Genomic DNA, 15,936 nt, shown 5'->3' with positions numbered 1-15,936 from the left:
TTGTGCGCGTTGTCTTTACAGCTGGAGTTTCGCTTACTGCCCCCTGCTGAAAATAGGTGGTACTTAAAACTTTTATTTATTTATTTATTTATTATCCCCTTTTCTCCCCAATTTGGAATGCCCAATTCCCACTACTTAGTAGGTCCTCATGGTGGTGCTGTTACTCGCCTCAATCCGGGTGGCGGAAGACAAGTCTCAGTTGCCTCCGCTTCTGAGGCCGTCAATCCGCGCATCTTATCACGTGACTCGTTGTGCATGACACCGCAGAGACTCACAGCATGTGGAGACTCATGCTACTCTCCATGATCCACGCACAACTTACCACGCGCCCCATTGAGAGCGAGAACCACTAATCACGACCACGAGGAGGTTACCCCAAGTAACTCTACCCTCCCTAGCAACCGGGCCAATTTGGTTGCTTAGGAGACCTGGCTGGAGTCACTCAGCACGCCCTGGATTCAACCTCGCGACTCCAGGGGTGATAGTCAGCGTCAATACTCGTTGAGCTACCCAGGCCCCTGTGGTACTTCAAAATTAAATTGCTCTGATGATAAGAATATTCCATATTACGGGTCCAGAGACATGAATAGTTGTTTATTTTTTAACACGGTATTTTTTATAATGTTAATATTAATTAATCACACGGAATTAACACATTAAATTGAAAGCTATAATTTTGAATTAAGAAAATGAAGCATATATTTATGAAAATTGAGCAAACTTTTCCACCAAATTCTCATTAGCATATTGCGAAATTGTTTTATTTATATTAAATACATTTATTAGATATATATGACTTAAATTTGAAGTATTTCTGCATGTTATATTATGGTAATTTTTACTGGGGGGGGGGGGTTATAACAAATAAATAGCAAAAAGTGAGTGAACACGAACACAATGAAAAATGTAATTACATTATTTTTACAAATATGCACCAATATGCAACAATACATAGTAGGGCTGTAAATCGATAAAAATGTTTAAACTAATTAACTGCACAGTTTTCTGTGATTAATCGCAATAAATCATGGTACATGATGCATTATAACAAACATTAAAAAAAATCATACATATACAGTATTTACTTTATATTTTGTCTCAAAGAACTTGCAAAAAATTGGTTAGTCATCAAAATTGGTCCTAAAATGTCTTATTTCTTTCTTATGATTTTGGGGTGATTAAAGACCCGGACGTGTTTCTGTGAGATTCAAGCAAACAGGTGCAGAGTGACATTTTGTTGCACGCTTGGATCCTATTCATGTCGCGTCACTCTGGGTAGCTCCGCCCAAAGTGAAATCTCATTGGTCTAAAATCTGTTCCGCATAGCTGTAAATTAAACATGAAATGTTTTGATTGGCTGCACCATTTTCACTGCAAGCTTGTCACGTCACACCTGTTTAGGACACAAAACAGACTCTTGTTTCAAATGTCTCCTTGAGCAGTAAGAGAATTTCAGTCATGGATTAATCTTGCATGCCGTGAGACATAGCTAGTGCAAAGGTTTTTATTAAGTTCGTGCAGAAATGGCTACACATTAAACAGTTGTATCATCTATTTGCCATTCAGACTGTCTGAAAAGAAGCCAAACTTTGATGTTCATTGATAAAAGCAGCTCAGTTATTAAACTTCAGTGTATTACAGTATAATGTGCTCTGAGATGAAAAGACAATGAGAGCCTGTGACTGGCTGATGCATTTGGCACACACCAATCACTGCTTACATCCAGACCCAAATAGGATCTTCTTTTGTTGCATTTTCTGCATCAATTTTGGGGGGGAATTGTGCGTAATGGATGGAAATGTGGTACACTGTGATAACTGGACTTGAGAGTACTAAAATCTTATGGGTAGCTGAGAGTTTCATCAAATTAGCTTAAGTATCTAATACACAAACATGCAAATGACAGGCGTTCCAAATCCCCTGAAATCTGTGGATTTCTGCGGGTGCAGATTCTGTGTGAGCGCATTTATGTCAGAAAAATTAACAGAATGAAATGTTAATGTGTAATCTTGTGTACTCTGAGGTGAGAATACAGCTGCTTTTATGTTGTGTTTGCAGTAAGATATTGTACCTGGGTGAAAGTCCTCCATGAGAACAGTTAGTGGGTGACGTCAGGGGGCTCGTCCGGGAAACAGGGTGTCTCGGCGGCATTCGTCCGACTGTACTGCTGGGTGATGCCTGAGATTGAAGAAAAATACAAAAATATTAGCAAGTATTGCATACTCATACTGGACACATCTACTCATTCTGTACTATTATTTAATACTGAATAATAATAAAGTCATCCAAACTATGAAATGTTAAACAAATGAAACCTCTTTGCAAAAATAAATAAATTATATACAGTAATGTGCAAAAGTTTTAGGCACTTGTGAAAAATGTTGCATAGTGAGGATGTCTTCAAAAATAATGACATAAATAGTTTTCATTTATCAGTTAACATCATACAAGTCCAGTAAACATAAAAAAGCTAAATCAATATTCGGTGTGACCACCTTTTCCTTTAAAACAGACCCAATTCTCCAAGATACACCTGGACACAGTTTTTCTTGGTTATTGGCAGATATGATGTTTCAAGCTTCTTGGAGAATTCACCACAGTTCTTCTATCTATTTAATCTGTCTCAATTGCTTCTGTCTCTTTATGTAATCTCAGACTGACTTGATGTTCAGTGGGGGCTCTGTGGGGACCATGACATCTGTTGCAGGGCTCCCTGTTCTTCTATCTATTTAATCTGTCTCAATTGCTTCTGTCTCTTTATGTAATCTCAGACTGACTTGATGTTCAGTGGGGGCTCTGTGGGGACCATGACATCTGTTGCAGGGCTCCCTGTTCTTCTATCTATTTAATCTGTCTCAATTGCTTCTGTCTCTTTATGTAATCTCAGACTGACACGATGTTCAGTGGGGGCTCTGTGGGGGCCATGACATCTGTTGCAGGGCTCCCTGTTCTTCTATTCTATTCTATTTGCAAAAGTAATGTTTGGGAGTCTAACATTTATATTTCCTATTGACACATTAAAGCTGAAGATATAAATAACCATCTTAACACAAATGCTTTTGTGAAACATCTTATGTGCCTAAAACTTTTGCACAGTACTGTGTGTGTATATATATATATGAGAAAAATAGAAATGAAATGTTATATGTATGTCTACGTATACACACACACACACATACACACATATATATATATATATATATATATATATATAATAATTACATTTAATTTCTATTTTTCTCCTGTTACGTTCAGGTTATTTTTTACCCGTTTGAGTTAAAAACTGTAAAAACGAATCTTAAATGAATATTTTGGGATAATTTTGTTGATTACCAGAAAAAATCATTTCAACTCGTTCCTCCTTTTCTTTAAAAAAAGCAAAAATCAAGGTCATGGTGAGACACTTACAATGGAAATCAATGGGGCCAATTTTTGGAGGGTTTAAAGGCAGAAATGCAAAGCTTATAATTTTATAAAAGTACTTACATTAATTCTTCTGTTAAATCTTATCATTTTTAAGATGTTTAAAATGTCATTTTTACAGTCATTTTAGAGTTTTAGGGTTTGTTGACATAACACCGTTGTAAAATTGGCTATAACTTTAGACAGATCCACACATTTTCTCACACTAAAATCATGTTTACACACATATTCAGGGTTCCCACTCTTTTCAAAGCACAATTTTCCAGGACATTTTTTGTGCCACACAGTTGTAATATTTAAACAAAAACACAAGCGGTCATTAAAATTGTGGTTATTAGAGGACTGTTTTTCCAAAATTCCATATTCGACAGTTTAATTAAATTTCATCCTCAAAACGGTGTCTAATCAAATTAATATAAAACTTTAATCAAATAAAAATACAATTATTTTAATTAATAACATTTTTAAACATTGCATTATTTTTAACAAATGAATTGCTTTTCTACAAAATCCTCACAGCATAATCCGAAACACTGAAGATATCTGTATCAAATAAAGTGCTGCACAACAGAACATCACTGATGTGAGATATTGCCTTAATACATTTTTATTATTATTATTTATTTACATTAAACATTATCTTTTTTTTCCCCATTTCATGTGTCCATTTAAAACGAGCTTTTATTTTGGTGTTTCTGTGCGTTTTTGACGGTAGTTTTGCACCTCTGGATAAGCAGTTGGCTACATGACCAAGTGTGATTATTAAACCCCAAAAAGCTATGATTTCATTACAATAAACACATAGTCTGTATGTGCTGCACGCTTCAGAGCGCTCTGCTCACTGTCATCTGCTATACACATACACACACCCAGAGCACATGTGATGCTCATGATGAGGTGTTTTCAGCGTATGAGCGGCCGCTTCACACATTGGACATACGAATCAAGATTCATTTTTTTTTATTTAATTTAATCATGCATTCAAAAATTCACTTTTGTCCCAAATATGTCATATTCATTGACATTTCATATTTTATAGCTAATGCAACTTTTATGACTGAATTCAGCAATTCCATCCGTGTTTTCCACATTGCAGAAATCGTAGGGCCCTACATGTGACGGCGGTGTAAGCAGACTCTTAATCTACACACCGAGGTGTAAAGACTGCATCTTCACCACGCTGCTACCACCTTGGGTGTAAATTCATTATCCAAAAAAATTCAAATCTGCATCTGACCGTCGTCGTTATCTAAAGTTTACAACTCAAATGTTTTTGTTGTTAACCTTAGTGTTGGAATGAAAACATTTTGCACTATATCAGTACATGAAAATGTTACAAAAACCTTGTCAGCGACACAATCAAACAGTTTTATTACACTAAAATATTTTCCAGGACATTAGGTATTTTTCTCATTCTCCATGACTGGAAAACTGCATTGCAAAATTCCAGGTTTTCCAGGATTTCCAGGATGCGTGGGAACCCTGATATTGTTTATGTCTTGTGTCTATAATTTTGAAACAGTATTTTAATGTTTACAGATTGACCCCATTGACTTCCATTGTAAGTGTCTCACTGGAACACACATTTGTGCTTTTATTAAAGAAAAAGAGGAACAAGTCGAAATTAATATTTGTGGTCATCAACATTATGACACAAATGCTGTCGATTGAGCTTAACTTGTATTGAACCCGGAATATTCCTTTAATTTTGGTTTTGGTCAAAATGCATTTGGATTCTCCACAACAATGAAAAAAAAAGGACAATTTTTATGATACTTTTTATATTTATGCAATGTCAGGGTGTTTTGGGTTGTTACTAGGGCGCTGGTAGGTGGTTTGCAAGGGCATTTCTAAATGGTTGCTAAATAGTTGCTTACTAGCCCAAATCTCTGTGATATCCAGATATATGTGAGGACCATTTCAATGAATGGCTATGGGATTTTTTTTTGGTCATATTTCTTCCGCCAGGCAGACGTTTATTGAATAAAAAATAAAAAAAATTATAATAAAAAAGCACAATTCTGTTTTGTTGTATAAGTGTTCCAATTATTATCTTTTTTTTTTTTTTTTTTTTTTTTACAAAAAATGAAGGGTTTATAGTATATCTACTGTAAAAGAGCTGTAGCAGGCCTGGGTAGCTCAGCGAGTACTGACGCTGAGTCACGAGTTCGAATCCAGGGTGTGCTGAGTGACTCCAGCCAGGTCTCCTAAGCAACCAAATTGACCCGGTTGCTAGGGAGGGTAGAGTCACATGGGGTAACCTCCTCGTGGTCGTGATTAGTGGTTCTCGCTCTCAATGGGGCGTGTGGTAAGTTGTGTGTGGATCGTGGAGAGTAGCATGAGTCTCCACATGCTGTGAGTCTCCGCGGTGTCATGCACAACGAGTCACGTGATTGACTGTCTCAGAAGCAGAGGCAACTGAGACTTGTCCTCCACCACCCGGATTGAGTTGAGTAACCGCGCCACCACGAGGACCTACTAAGTAGTGGGAATTGGGCGTTCCAAATTGGGAGAAAAGGGGATAAAAAAAAAAAATACATAAAAAAAAAACTTTGTAGCACCATTGAGGTGATGCTGTTTTCTGATGAAATGCAATTTTAAAAAGCTTCTGTTTAATGTGTAAAACAGGCCTATGGCAATGTTCATGTTTATAATCAAAAGGGAGGTGTGCTGTATATCTGCTGTACTCTCCTGGGCCTTATTGACCCAAACAAAAGATCATAAGAAACAGAAACTCAGTCAACTGTGTCGTAGAGTAAGATCATTAATGAGTGTCTGTACCACTGCAGAGACGTGACTGTTGTTCTTTAGATGGTTGTGTAGAAGTTTTGTAGCTCCATCTTGGAAGGTTTTGGGAAGGGCGCCCAACAACATGGTGAATTCTGGTGTGTTCAGCTCAAACAGGGCGATCAAAACCATCTGTGCAGCCTGAAAAAAGACAAACACCATGACAAAGGAGAGAAATACACAAACATTGACTTTTTCCTTAAATTCTGAAAAGTAAACAAGACGTATATAATCGTTATAAAGATAATAGAAGTCTAGTGTAATTTTTATCATAAGACAAATACAAGTGCCTGCCCACTTTTTCAGCAGTCCACAAGTATTTTTTCCATTCATTTTTTTCATAGAGATTTCCTAAAAGCCTCCATAAAAGAGTTATAAGCCATGTATCAAAGCAACCAGCTCCGAGGTGAATCACAACATTACAAACTTTGATTTGAAGCTAAAAAGAAGAAGACAAAGACTGAGTAGTCTTTAATGAGGGAATGAACTACAGTCCCATAAAACATTGCGAATGAAGTAATCAAATGAAAAAGATGGAAAAATATAAAACTATTTATTTAAAAATGTTGATTATAAGTATAGCAAAAAATATAAACATTTCATTGCAAAATATCCAGATATACACAAATATATGAGGGCGACTTGATTGCGTCATTCACAGTGCATCATGGGAGGGGACGGAGCTGCAGAGCTCTTTTGGCGCACTTTGTTTGCCGTGATTCTCTGATTGGTGGATCTAGGCTCTGCACACTTCCTATGAAATTGAAGAATAAACGGGTGTGACGTCATTTAAAACCAAATCTGGCCAAAAAGAAGGTGTTTTTATGTTCGTTTCGTTGGTTCGTAACAGTTCGCCTGCGCAAATTTTCAGGAAAACTTCTGACAATAGCGCTACGAATACAAAAGGTAAACATTACAAATTACACATTATCTAGTGCATATTTATTACTTTAAATCATCGAGTAGTTAAAACAGATTCTTTTACTGACCTCGTGTGAATTCTACTCTATTATTCTACTATGAAGTCATTGATAACACATTTTAATGTAACATAAGCTGATGTTTTACGTGTAGTCTTAAGCATCCTCATATTTAAATGCTCCCCTAAATGCCTCCCCCTGCAGCGTGGATGGTGTCTGAATGTTTGCAAACAATATGTCGTTGCTCAGCTGTTTAGAACTTCTTTTTGGCACTGAGTGAAGAACGAAGAAGCACTTTCTCTTCAGGATCATGGGTAGTGTAGTTCTTTACCAAGAATGACGCTATTAAACGGGATTTTTAAAAAATGAAGTTGAAATAACATGTACTGATGTCTTCAACAGAAGCATTCACCATCAGTTAACTACCTCAGAGATCACAGTAGGTCTGTCTTTAAAAGTTTATAAGTCATTGTTAAAATTGCACTTTATAGGTTTTTATTTAAAAAAAGTAGTTTTTATTTAAAATTTTGTACATAACCCTGTGTTATAACCAGCTGCGATCATAAAAGGTGAGGTTAGGACGCAGTATAACGAGACAGGAATTTGCTCTGCTAATAAAACATTAAAGTTTCAAAATAAAGTTTGTTTGAGATGCACTGCAGAAGCTTTTAGTGGCACAGAAATCAAGAAAGACAGTTAACAGCCGCTCAAAAGTTGACATGCTGTTTGGTTGAGAATGTGATCAAACGTCCAAGCAAAACCACTCCGATTCTTTGAAGGACGAATAGAAATTCCCACTGTGTTTCTTGTTGTGGACAGCAGCAGTGTTAGAAAAGCCCAAGACAGTGAAGCAGATGACCTCAGAGGGACCATGCGTAGAGGTCAGAGGTTAAAGGTCAAGGTTCGGGGGTCACTACCTGCTTACATCTCTCCTCCACGTCACTTCCCCCTGGCAGGGAGGCCACAGTCGAGCTCCGGCCCGACACCTCCTCATTCACCCAGCTGTGGAGACTCTAACAGCAAGTACGAGACACATCAGAACACTTCCTGAACGGCTGTTCATGCACCTTTTAACAACTCTAAATAGCGAACAAAACATTACTATTATCACATATTTAGCTGACAAATGATGTTACTATTTACAAATAGTTTTAAATAAATATTTCGGTCACGCTTCAGTTTACAGTGTACATGTTACTGTATATTTAAATAGATAATAACTAACTTTGCAATTATTTTATGGAGCTGCTTGAACTAACATATTGTTATTGTTATTAATAATAGTAACATGTAATATGTGTAACACAGACACTAAAATAAAGTGTTACCAATATTTATTATACGCAAGTTTAATATACAAATGTTACGTTTGAATGGATTGCAATTAATTTTATTTGTTAGATATTTTTAAACAACTTCTGACGTTACATCAGAGCCAGCTCGCTTTGGCATAAAGATGCTAAATTGAATTTTGATGTTTAAACAAGTTCTCAAAACTATTAGTAAAACTCGTAATCAAACACCACGATGCGCCATGCTTGTTTGCAGGCAGTTTGATGTAGTCAGTTACGTCATCGTTCAACTTATAAACCGAGAGGAACTGTTTGTTGGAGATGTTCGTACATCTCTCCTGCCGAACACCAGCATCATTTCAGTGGAAAAGGGATCTCAATCATATTCAAATTCTTTGAGAATTCTAGAGAAATGAGATTCTGAAGAAATATTATCAGTCTGGACGTCCTGGAAAAGGGAAAACAGTAGTGACATCATGGTTAATCAGTAAAACTCACTGACCTTTCTAATGTCTGAGCTCTTTGGTTCTGTTGTCCACGTGATGATTCGAGAAACAGCCAATCGAGTCTCGCTCGAATTAACGAAGTCTGATGGATCCATCTGTCTCGACAAAGATTCAATGTGCTTCAGGATCGCCACCTTCACCTGCACACATACACATAAACACACACTTTAAAGGTTTGGATGACGGTGAAATAGTTTTTTCTTGTTTTAGTTTTAAAGGTCTTTTACACACTAGAGAAATCTCTGATGGAGCGTTTGATGGATAACAATGTGTGCGATCAATTTTGACTGTGTGGAATAAGCCGTATCAGATTAAAATAAAAAGGAAATACAGCAAATTGGTGCCAAATTTACATGACGTTTTGTATGACACAATGATCTGCGCTATTTGCTGCAAATATACAAAGGAAACAAAAGCAAATTTTTTATTTTATTTTATTGTCATTGGTACAAACAAAACAGCCATAAATGTTCATGTAAATATTCATTATGAATTAGTTAGAAATACTGTATTTAAGGCCAGTAAATTCTCTCAATTCACCCACCTTTGTGGCAAAAAGTACATTTTGGAGCCTGGCTTTAAAGGAATAGTTCATCCAAAAATGAAAATTCTCTCATCATTTACGCACCCTCATTACATCCCAAATGTGTATGACTTTCTTCTGCAGAATACAAATGAAGATTTTTAGAAGAATATTTCAGCTCTGTAGGTCCATACAATACAAGTGAATGGTGGTTCGAACTTTGAAGCTCCAACAAGCACACAAAGGCAGCAAAAAAGTGATCCATAAGACTCCAGTGGATTAATCCATGTCTTCAGGAGTGATATGATAGGTGTGGGTGAGAAACAGGTCAATATTTAAGTCCTTTTTTTACTATAAATCACTTTCATTTTCACATTCTTCTTTTGCTTTTGGCGATTTGCATTCTTCGTGCATATCACCACCTACTAATTTATAGTAAAAAAGGACTTTAATATTGATCTGTTTCTCACCCACACCTATCATATAGTTTCTGAAGACATGGATTAAGCCACTGGAGTCATACGGACTTTTATGCTGACTTTATGTGCTTTCTGAGCTTCAAAGTTCTGGCCACCATTCACTTGTATTGTATGGACCTACAGAGCTGAGATATTCTTCTAAACATCTTCATGTGTGTTCTGCAGAAGAAAGAAAGTCATACACATCTAGGATGGCATGAGGGTGAATAAATGATGAGAGAATTTTCATTCTTGGGTGAACTATCCCTTTAAGCGATCAACTCAACAGTTCGCGTGACACGATCATAACAGATCTCTCAGAATCAACTCGGAAATGACAAAATAAAGACGTGACCAACCTTGAGGTTTGGAGTCTGTGTCTGATCAACAATAAATCTCATCAGAATGTTGAACTGCTGATCATATGGAAACGAATCCCTTTGAAACACACACACAAAAAAAAAGAAAATAAACAAAACGTTTGCTACAAGACACAAACTCAAGACTTCACAGAATCAAATGAAGTCAACTCTTGGTTTGTTCGCTTGCACACTCCTGAAAACTGTATAATGTATATCAAACTAAACTCGTTTCAATTGGTAAAGTTGGTTTAGGATGGAGAAGCCGGTTCAGACCTGGTAACATCTAGGGCCCGCTGGACTTTGGCCTGAACGGACCCCAAAAGATCGGCCCCCATTTTCTTCAGCAGCTGCGTGAGCAACACAAACAGCCAATCCTGAAGCTCATCTCTGTATATGGTGATGAAATCCACCAGCGTCTCCAGGAACATACTGAACACCTGCCGTCAAACACAGACATATTAGTGTGCACACGTACTTTTGGCTAGTATTTCTACAAATATGTTGACTATAAATATTATATTTGTGGTATTTGTTTGAGTTTTACACACTTACTCTCTGATGTAACAGTCCAAACCAACACGAGAACATGAAACACAAACGAGTCATTAGCATTAGAGGCTGTAAACATGCACATATATCACATATTTTGATAGAATAGCTGTTCATATGAAATCTCACCTTGCTGTGAGGATCTGCAAACATTCTGGTGAAGATTTCACAGAGTCTCTTTAACTCTACACGACTGAAATAGAGCAACAGTGGTCAGGTTAATGACATCTCAAAGCTGTCTTTGCATTTATTCTTTTTTTTTTTACATAATTTAATTACCAATTAGGAATGTAGATTTATAGTCCAGTTTCTAAGCACACAAAAACATCATATTTGTGTATATATTTACATATAACTGTATATATTATATTATAAAAACATTTAGACATCCAGACTTTATTTATGAATCTCACAAAACCTGTCAAGAATGTGTCCATGTCATATTTCACCCCAAAATCAAAGGAAGAATCAGAAAGTATATTTACCTTGAAGCAAATGATGAAAATGTTGAGGACCATCAAGATGATTTGCCATATGATATCATTTTTTATAACAATTAACCCTTAAATCACTGTTCATTACAGGTTTACGGTTTTACTGTTTGGGTCAAATGTGTAAGGCACCTCAGCAGAACTCAGAATTTGGTACCTGAGGACTCTTTGGCTCTTCAGAAGGTTCTGGAGCCCCAGCAGTCCTTCCTTCCGCTCAGACCAGTTGGTGCTGGCGCAGTGATTCAGAACTTCAGCCACGTCCTCCGTCTGCCGCAGGTAATGCGGGATCCCTCCATTACGAGAGCCGAAGGAGCGCTCCGAACAAGCGCTGGACGCGTCACTGTTGGCATCGTCATCAGAGTACATGCCAGGAGACTCATAACGGCGGCGCATCGGTCTCACCTACAACAGAGAGGGATGAATAAATTATTATTATTACACAAACCAGAACGTTAATTGAAATACTATTATTCAGATTATAAAACCATGCATGCAGATTCTGTATAAAGGAGCTAATGTTCATTTGATATAAAAGTGGCATGAAATGGATAATGGTCATTATTGTGTTTTGAACAATCACCTGTATGTACTGTATTTAAAGGTCCTGCATTTAATTACATCTGTAGTTACACTGTTAACTTTACCCCCAACTCTATTTAATCTACCCGTACAGCACCTCAACATCAGTAGTAGCAAATGTGAATCTTGTGAGAATTTGTAGTTACACAATAAATATATTGTATTGTATCTATTGTAATGTTAGTACATAGTTGTTAAAGACACCTAATATAAATTTGGCACAAAAAAAAAAAAAAATCAATAAATCAGCCACAATGCAGAACACACACACACCAAAATGAATTGGTGAGACCATAACACATCTAAAACGCTGAACAAACACACACAAACACACACACACTCATTCATCTTGTTACAACCAGGGATAAATGTATTTACTTGTTATTCTACTCATTTCAGATAATTTTTGGAAGCAATCTGCACCCAATGTCCGCTCACACACACACAAATAAATGATAAGTGATGCTTCCTCTATATATGTCCTTTTTTTGTAACACCTATAGTGTTGACTGTAATAATAATATGGCATTATTGCAAAAACTTGTGGCAAAATCTAGAAATTATCTTCCATTCATTCAGGGATGAATAAGTAGCTCTCTGCATCCATCTAGTTTTTATACTTGTAATTTCATCTGGTTTTTATTTTGTGAACATGGACAGCACAGTTTGATTCTTGAGACTTTAAGCTTTCAAACGGTATATCATTTATTGGTTCAATATTTTAGAAAATATTCATAAAAGTACATTTTCAAGGTCAAATTCAAGGTCATATAGGTAAAAAATAATTTTAAATAAAAAAAGAAAAAAGATCTAATTACACAAAAACCCACCCAAAATACACAACTTTAGTGCTTTTACATGACTGAAGTTAGAGTTGTTACATTTCTTTTATAAAAATTTAAAAAACTGCACGTTTGTTGTTTCTGGTCACTTCTGACCGGGAACAAACGGAACGTGATTTAATGATGAACAGTGCTTATGGGTTAATATTTATTAATATTAATTTAATTAATTTAAATTGTATTTATACATCCTGGTGGTATTTGTTGTACTATCTTTAATTTTACTTTATAATAGAATTTATCATAATAAAATATAAAAAATAGTGCATTAAAGTAATCAAATTAATCTGATGAGAATCATAAAATAAACTCAAAAGTAAAATTATATATATAAATGATATATATATATATATATACACATACACACACACACACACACATTGGCGGCCAAAGGTTTGGAATAATGTTCAGATTTTGCTCTTATGGAAAGAAATTGGTACTTTTATTCATCAAAGTGGCATTCAACTGATCACAGTGTATCTGATCTTTACTGTTGTACATGAAACTGGTGTTGAGCGGGTAGAATTCAATGAAGCTGTCAGCTGAGGACATGTGAGGTGTCTATTTCTCAAACTAGAGACTCTGATGTACTTATCCTCTTGTTTAGTTGTACATCTGGTCTTCCACATCTCTTTCTGTCCTTGTTAGAGCCAGTTGTCCTTTGTGTTTGAAGACTGTAGTGTACACCTTTGTATGAAATCTTCAGTTTCAATTGGCAGTTTCAAGCATTGTATAGCCTTCATTCCTCAAAACAATGATTGACTGATGAATTTCTAGACTGATGAGTTTCTTTTGTGCCATTTTTGACCTAATATTGACCTTAAGACATGCCAGTCTATTGCATACTGTGGCAACTCAGAAACAAACACAAAGACAATGTTAAGCTTCATTTAATGAACCAAATAGCTTTCAGCTGTGTTTGATATAATGGCAAGTGATTTTCTAGTATCAAATTAGTAATTTATCATGATTACTCAAGGATAAGGTGTTGGAGTGATGGCTGCTGTCTAGATTTGATCAAAAATGATTTTTATCAAATAGTGATGGTGCTGTTTTTTACTTCAGTAATGTCCTGACTATACTTTGTGATCAGTTGAATGCCACTTTGGAGAATTAAAGTACCAATTTCCTTCCGAAACAGCATAATCTGTACATTATTCCAAACTTTTGGCCATCAGTGTATATATTTTTTATGTGCTTAATGGTCATGAAAATAATGTCACAATGTACAAAATTGTACTGCTCCTAAAAATAGACTTCAGATAGAATTTCTTATGTCTTTCATTTGATTGTTGGGTGAATTATGACTTGGACTTACTATTGACACTTTTGTAAGATTCACCCATGTACAGAAAATCCATTTGCATCCGGCTTTATGGGTTTGTCGGTAATCTCACAGACATCAGTTAAAATGAAATGAAACCACAGATAGTGAAACAATGATGTTGAAGCATTGATGGGGAAAAGTGACACAGTTAAATGTGAATAAATAATAACTACCTTATTCCTGGAGTCTCCTAACAGCTGATGAGGTCACACAAACACATGCAGATAGGAAAAGCACAATATATCAGGAGTCATACAGGTCAAGAATATAATGAATATTATTCAGAATCTAGAGTGATAAACCTCAACGTTACAGAACTCTGGACAAATATAATGCAGATTTTATGCTCTATGGCAAAAGTTATGTTGTCAGGCATAATTCTACGCAATTCATAGTTCATATTAATTAGTCATTAGGGTTAAGTTTAGAAATAAAATCATTGTACACTACGACAAAAGTATATTTTTTGATTTACCAAATATGGAACTTGCAATGGCAGACTTTTATTCTTATTATATATATATATATATATATATATATATATATATATATATATATATATATATATATATATATAAAAAAGAAATTCTCCCAATTTGGAATGCCCAATTTCCAATGTGCTTTTTAAGTCCTCGTGGTGGCGTAGTGATTCGCCTCAGTCCGGGTGGCGGAGGACGAATCTCAGTTGCCTCTGCGTCTGAGACCGTCAATCCGCGCATCTTATCACATGGCTTGTTGAGCACGTTACCGCGGAGACGTAGCACGTGTGGAGGCTTCACGCCATCCACCGCAGCATCCACGCATAACTCACCACACGCCCCACCGAGAATGAACCACATTATAGCGACCACGAGGAGGTTACCCCATATGACTCTACCCTCCCTAGCAACCGGGCCAATTTGGTTGCTTAGGAGACCTGACTGGAGTCACTCAGCACGCCCTGGATTCGAACTCACGACTCCAGGGGTGATAGCCTATATATATATATTTTTAACAACAACAATAAAAGTGAAAAGTGAAAGTATACTGGATATTTGAACAATATTGAACCATATTATACACACTGAATCTTCATGAAATTACACAACAACAAAAAAAGGAACAACAAAAATTATTCATTATAATAAAAACATATATTGAATATAATAAATATTGAATATAATAAATCCTGAATATAATAAATACTGAATATTGAATATAATAAATATTGAATACATGTTGTACAGTAGTATTGCTGACTAAATACTTAAAAAAAAAAAAAAAAAAATTGCCACTAATTTTGTATTAAAAACAGGGACTAAAAACGGTTCAAGGAACGAAAACCGAAAACTAACTAAATTGTGAAAAGTGATTTTCAATTGTTCCGGAGTGAAAACGTTATTTTTAAATCCTGGTAACCGGTTATAACCAGTTAATTTTGTTCCGATCATTTTTTCATGAAACCGAAGGTCAAAGGGTTTATCACAGTACATTTTTGGAACTACAATTCATGTTGCCCGAAAAAATGGAACACGTGCTTTAATCCTGAAGAAAACTGCTGCATCACACAGTTGTGGATGTCACATTCTCTGAATGAAGACCTTTTTATCAACTATGTATAATTACTACATATAGTGTAAATACACGGCTAATTAAGATACAAGGAAAACATTAATTATTGGTAAAAAGTACATTTCTCAGTTGTTTCCAAGTCTTCACTGAATTATTGTTAGATATGATACATTAATACAGATTCAATGCTGTCAGGTTTTGACTGAGAAGCAGATCTGTAACTAAAATGATACTTAATTGTTAATTAACTCTATGCTTGTTATTATTTCTATGCCGATAAATCCACCACACAGGAAAAACATTTATTGCTTATTTTTGCTTATTTT

The 15,936-nt window shown here is 35.8% G+C and overlaps 1 protein-coding gene across 1 annotated transcript in view; it reads right to left on the bottom strand.

The window, feature by feature from the left end:
* LOC127427733 (CLIP-associating protein 1-like) overlaps window positions 1-15,936 on the bottom strand; it is a 90,212-nt gene that overhangs the window by 21,271 nt on the left and 53,005 nt on the right. The window contains exons 25-34 of the mRNA XM_051675522.1: window positions 14,233-14,256; window positions 11,469-11,713; window positions 10,950-11,013; window positions 10,824-10,826; window positions 10,545-10,708; window positions 10,269-10,347; window positions 8,925-9,068; window positions 8,048-8,143; window positions 6,205-6,351; window positions 2,072-2,178 (exon numbers count right to left, since the gene is read on the bottom strand). Of these exons, the coding sequence (XP_051531482.1) occupies window positions 2,072-2,178; window positions 6,205-6,351; window positions 8,048-8,143; window positions 8,925-9,068; window positions 10,269-10,347; window positions 10,545-10,708; window positions 10,824-10,826; window positions 10,950-11,013; window positions 11,469-11,713; window positions 14,233-14,256 (1,073 nt within the window). The remainder of the gene's footprint in view (window positions 1-2,071; window positions 2,179-6,204; window positions 6,352-8,047; window positions 8,144-8,924; window positions 9,069-10,268; window positions 10,348-10,544; window positions 10,709-10,823; window positions 10,827-10,949; window positions 11,014-11,468; window positions 11,714-14,232; window positions 14,257-15,936) is intronic.

Source organism: Myxocyprinus asiaticus, chromosome 37 (assembly GCF_019703515.2).
Source record: "Myxocyprinus asiaticus isolate MX2 ecotype Aquarium Trade chromosome 37, UBuf_Myxa_2, whole genome shotgun sequence".
In the NCBI taxonomy this organism is placed as follows: Eukaryota; Metazoa; Chordata; class Actinopteri; order Cypriniformes; family Catostomidae; genus Myxocyprinus; species Myxocyprinus asiaticus.
Note: the sequence above shows the minus strand (reverse complement) of the source record. Positions and strands in the feature narration are given on the sequence as shown.